A 5,000-nucleotide genomic window follows, 5' to 3' on the forward strand; every position below is an offset into this window, starting at 1 on the left:
AGCATGTGAATATCCAGAACAGTGATGGTGGTAAGAAAGATTTAGAAATAGTGTATGAAATTAAAATAATGGGAAACAAAACACCAGCAATTATTAATTAAAAAGGTACATGAAACTATTTGTTCTTGACTAGGACGACCGTAAATGTAATCAGTAAATTGGTTGTTTACAGTAAACTCGAGCAAATGGTGATTATGGACATTTTGAAACGGAGTTAGGTAGTTTAGAACAACGTAAAGCAGGTGTCACACTATTCGGCTGTGCCGGATCCGGCCACACTGTGTTTGAGAGTTCAATTAGCTGGCGATAGACAGAACTTTATATAACGACCACCATCTCCCCCCCCTGGTTAAGATACCATCATAGCCAGAGCTGGGCGCGTTCTTATATGCGTTCCTATGTGCGTTCCTCTGGCCGTGGTTAGCGCTCCCAAACTATTAAAGCAATATAGGTGCCGGTATAGTATGTGGCCTACCTTTTGGATGTGGCCTACGAAAATTTTCTTTGGTATAGTATGTGGCCTACCGGACTTTTATTTCGGTATGAACCTGTCTCTTAAGCTTTAATAGTTTGGGAGCGCTAACCGCGGCCAAACTAAAGCAGAACGCACCTAGGAACGCGCCCAGCTCTGATCATAACCATTCGAGCCTAATTGCTCATAACGAAGGCCTTGCTGTCGCCAACAGCCGCAACGGCAGCGCCGGAAATTGTGACGCCAGACTAAGACTAGAATGATTACTATGAGTGAGAAACTTAGAAAAGTTATGGACGATATGACTGAGACCAAAGATGAAATGAAAAGACAAGAAACATGTGGTTGATGAAATGGTTGAAATGGATGAATTGAATGATACATTAAACGAAAGGATATAAACAAAGGAATTAATAGATCAGAACTTGACGAGTTAGAGGGTGAATATAGCAAATTAGAAAAGAAAATTAAGCAATAGGAAATGAGGAAAATGTCAGAAAGCATACAAGAGAAGAAAGGACGGGAAATGAACATGGAACAACAAAAAGAAGAATAGGAAAATGAGCTGATATGGTTACGTAACAGTAGAGAAATGACCCCCACAGGATAGACGTTGGAGAGAATCGGCTCCCCACCACTTGTCATCAAAACCCACCAACACCTACACTTCCATACGGACGTACAACCCAGAGGGTCTGGCATTCGATCCCCTATTACTGTCATTTGTACATAAGAAAACGGGACAACCGGCGACTGATCACCTTGTCCTTCTCTTGCTCCTGCTATCCGGTCTGCCTAACTCGAGGGATTAGTAATCTGTAGTCTATGTTACAATGTGAATGTATCTGTTCCTCTCGCCCTTCTTTCCTCCAGCGTAGATAGACCCAGCGTTTTTAATCTTTATGACGTAAGGACTGTAGACTCGTTATGGCTTTTTGAGTACTTTTCAGTGACATAAATAAGAGGGAGGGGAGGAGTTAAGGAACAGGAGGTGCAAAAGTGGTTGAGAGAAAAGTATAGTTCTTACTACCAAGAGAAAGATATGTGTGCTGTATATATATATATATATATATATATATATATATATATATATATAGAGAGAGAGAGAGAGAGAGAGAGAGAGAGAGAGAGAGAGAGAGAGAGAGAGAGAGAGAGAGAGAGAGAGAGAGAGAGAGAGATTGCTTACGTATGCGTGATACATCTAAAGTTGATAAGTTCGCTCATGATTTTATCTTTATGACCTCAGGAGCGGGAATGAGCGAACTCAACTATTTGCCAAACGCTAAATGGTGTAATATTTCGACTGAAAGGCGCCACTGTTTCGACAGATTTTGTATTTCCTCAGCGATAACCAGCGCTTCTATCCTCGGGGGGCTCCGTATCGCGCCGAAGAGGTGGAGTCGTAGAGGTGGTCGAGGAAAGTCTCAAGGAGGACAGTAACAGAAAAGAGATATAGTAGACGGTAAAAAGGAGCAGAAGCTTTCTCTGCGTGGAAGTTAGTCTCGTGTTGTTTAAGAGTGATACGTGACCCTGGTCCATATGGGTATCACTAAAGACTGCTCTCTCTTTAACATTAATGAACTGCATACTTTCAATGGGCTACTGTGTTGATTTTTTTTTTCCTATTCTGTTAATGAATCATCATTTTTTTTATCATTTTATTCCTATGTCATATAATATCTTTATAAAAATTAACAACCTTATAACATTAGATTTTAAAGAGAATATTTGCATTATCACATGGTATCACATGCTAAAGTCCAACTTTAGCATTTGGAAAGGCAGTGGGCCAGGACCCGGGCCGGAGTAGGTTCGAGTCTTCGTCTTTGACGAGTTCGGGAGCTCAGACGGGGCACTTGGCGTTCTTCTGATAGTTGCAGATCTGGCGCCTAGCATCGAAGTAGAGGTTAGCGGCACAGGGCATCCGGACGGCCACACCGTTGTCCACGCACTGGTAGAAGGTGTGGCAGTCGGAAGGGTTGGCCTGGAGACGCGGCTCCTCGCCCTTGGGACCGAAGACGCAGTTGCGGAGGACCTCGGCAGGGACGGGGTTGCGGCTCATGTCCGCGGAAGGAATCTCCTGCTGGCCGCCTTCAGCGCCTCCGGTACCTCCGGCTGGAGGGTCCTGGGGAGCGTCGTCCCTGGAGCCCATGCAGTCGAAGTTGCCCGGATAGTCGCAGACGTGGAGGTCGGGGTTGTAGGCCAGGCCCTCGGGGCACTTGTGCAGGAAGGCCAGACCGGCGTCGACGCACATGTAGAAGGTGAGGCAGTCCTCCGGGTTTGGGAGGAGGACGACCGTCTCCTGAGGAGGAGGGCACTGGGATCCGATATCTGGGGGAGCCACGACGGGTGGGGGACGGGTTGTTCTTGGGGGCACATTGCTGACGTCGCCGCAGACCACGTTGTAAGGGAAGTCGCAGTAGTTCTTGTCCGGGTTGAAGACGAGCCCCTCAGGACACTGCTTGAGGTAGCCCAGTCCGCCCCACGAGCATAGGTAGAAGAGATTGCACTCGGTCGGGTGGGGCACAAAGGTGTCCGGTGTGGACGGCTCCTGTGAACACTCGGGCAGAGGCACGCCCGCCGGAGTGCCACCGCAGGCGAGGGCCAGTGCCACCAGAGAGAGGGTCAATCTGTGGAGAGAGAGAGAAAATGAAGGAGAAATATCACCCGACTGTCATCGAGCTCAAAAAAGAAGAAAAAAAGACAAAAATCTCTGAGAAGGTCTCCCCAAAAACCACCGATGACTTTCCCTTTTTTTGAAAACCAAAATTTGAACGGTGGAGTCCAACTCCAGCAGTCAAGAGTCCTCTGCGAGGAAGACGAAGGCCAGCGCGACACGATATTCAAAACAACAAATGCAATTTTTTTTTAGAAAAATAGAAAAGTACAAGAACAGAGATGTCTCACCTTACGAGACCCATGGAGGCGGAGAAGGAGGATTTCCTTCGAGTCTTAGTTGCAGAAGAGGAGAGCTCTCGAAGTTCCTACGATCTCACCGATCTCAGAAGTCTTGTGAGGACCTGCTGGGAAACCCTCTTCTTTTATAGCCCGAGACCTTATCTGGGGACTTCGCGGAAGAGCTTGGCTCCTGATTACAGGGGATTAGAGAGGCACTCAGGACTGCTGGCACTCCCGGTGAGGAGGTTGGCACCCTCGCTCATGGAGAGGTGCCAAAGGGATGAATAGAATCAATTGACGGTAGCCACAATAGAAGAAAAGGGACCATCTGGTAGGGAAGGAGTTTGAGGAGATTGTCTACAATTCAGTGGGTATCGAGGAGGGTGCCACAGAGGTGGGGGGGGGGATGAGATCACGTGACGGCAGCTGAGATAAAGAGGAAAGTGCCACCCGGCATGGAAGGGGTGAGATCAGTCAAGCTACGTATTGACACTGTCGCTAACGAGACGCGGGACTGTGTGACGTAATATGACGTAATATGACGTCATCGTATGACCTACTATGGCGCATTATGACGTCAGGGATATGTACTTGCGTCAATGTATCAGGCCCGGGTTCGATTCCCAACGATTAATGAAGATGATAAATGCCACTTCCCCTGGTTATCCTAAGGTTTAAGGCCAATGTAGATTTTGCAGCACTTAAGCGTCTCATGGCGTGCGCTTCTCGGAGCATTTGCACGTTGTTGAATTAATCGAAGGCTGACGTACATCTATTGCGGACAGTTGAATCTAGTACAGCAGATCACGAAGTTTTATGAGAATCACATACCCGTGTATATATACATGTATATATATATATATATATATATATATATATATATATGTATGTATGTATGTATGTATATATATATATATATATATATATATATATATATATATATATATATATATATATATATATATATGGTGGGGGATGTTTTTTTCCACCTGGCGACAACCTCAAAAAAATATATGAAGATGATCACCTGTCCTACCGATTCGCCCCTTCCGTTCTGAGTGGCACTTTTCTTTTTTATTCATGTTGCCGTCGAGCGATTTTATTCATATCTGTGGCCCCCTGTATTTACTTTAAAGTAATACTACTAGTCTGCAGCTTCAGCTGAAGTCGTCTGAAGTGAAAATTTTCATTTTTCTTATATACACACGAAGATGATATAGAAAAAACAAATTCCTTTTTTTTATGTGTTTATTTATTTGTTTATTTATTTATGTATTCGTTTATTCATTGTGTATTTTTCTATTTATTTATCTATTTTTATTTATTCACTTATCTATTTATTTTCATATTTATTTATTTATTTATTTATTTATCTATCTATTTATTTATTTATTGTCTGTCTTTTCTGATTATTTTTTCTTTTTAAGGGGGGGGTGTCAGAATAAATATTCATGTGACCCATAAAGATTTGATATTATTTTGTGTAATGTGAATATTTACCTAAATCATCGCATGATTTTCGTATATCTTTTTTTGTGCATATATAACACAGTAATAGTAACATATAAATCATATGAAGTTTTTACATTTTTATTATGATAAATATTACTCAGTTTATGAACGACATGAT

The 5,000-nt window shown here is 43.4% G+C and overlaps 1 protein-coding gene across 1 annotated transcript; it reads right to left on the minus strand.

Annotated features, from left to right (window-relative positions):
* Nucleotides 1-2,117: 2,117 nt before the first annotated feature.
* Nucleotides 2,118-3,514, minus strand: LOC143037232 (protein obstructor-E-like). The gene is made up of 2 exons (XM_076205356.1): nucleotides 3,380-3,514; nucleotides 2,118-3,102 (listed from the first exon to the last, which is right to left on the minus strand). The coding sequence occupies exons 1-2, from the start codon at nucleotides 3,391-3,393 to the stop codon at nucleotides 2,316-2,318; spliced, it is 801 nt and encodes a 266-aa protein (XP_076061471.1). The 5' UTR covers nucleotides 3,394-3,514; the 3' UTR covers nucleotides 2,118-2,315.
* Between the last annotated feature and the right edge of the window lie 1,486 nt (nucleotides 3,515-5,000).

Source organism: Oratosquilla oratoria, chromosome 22 (genome assembly GCF_046742065.1).
Source record: "Oratosquilla oratoria isolate Oo_2021 chromosome 22, ASM4674206v1, whole genome shotgun sequence".
Taxonomy (NCBI): domain Eukaryota; kingdom Metazoa; phylum Arthropoda; class Malacostraca; order Stomatopoda; family Squillidae; genus Oratosquilla; species Oratosquilla oratoria.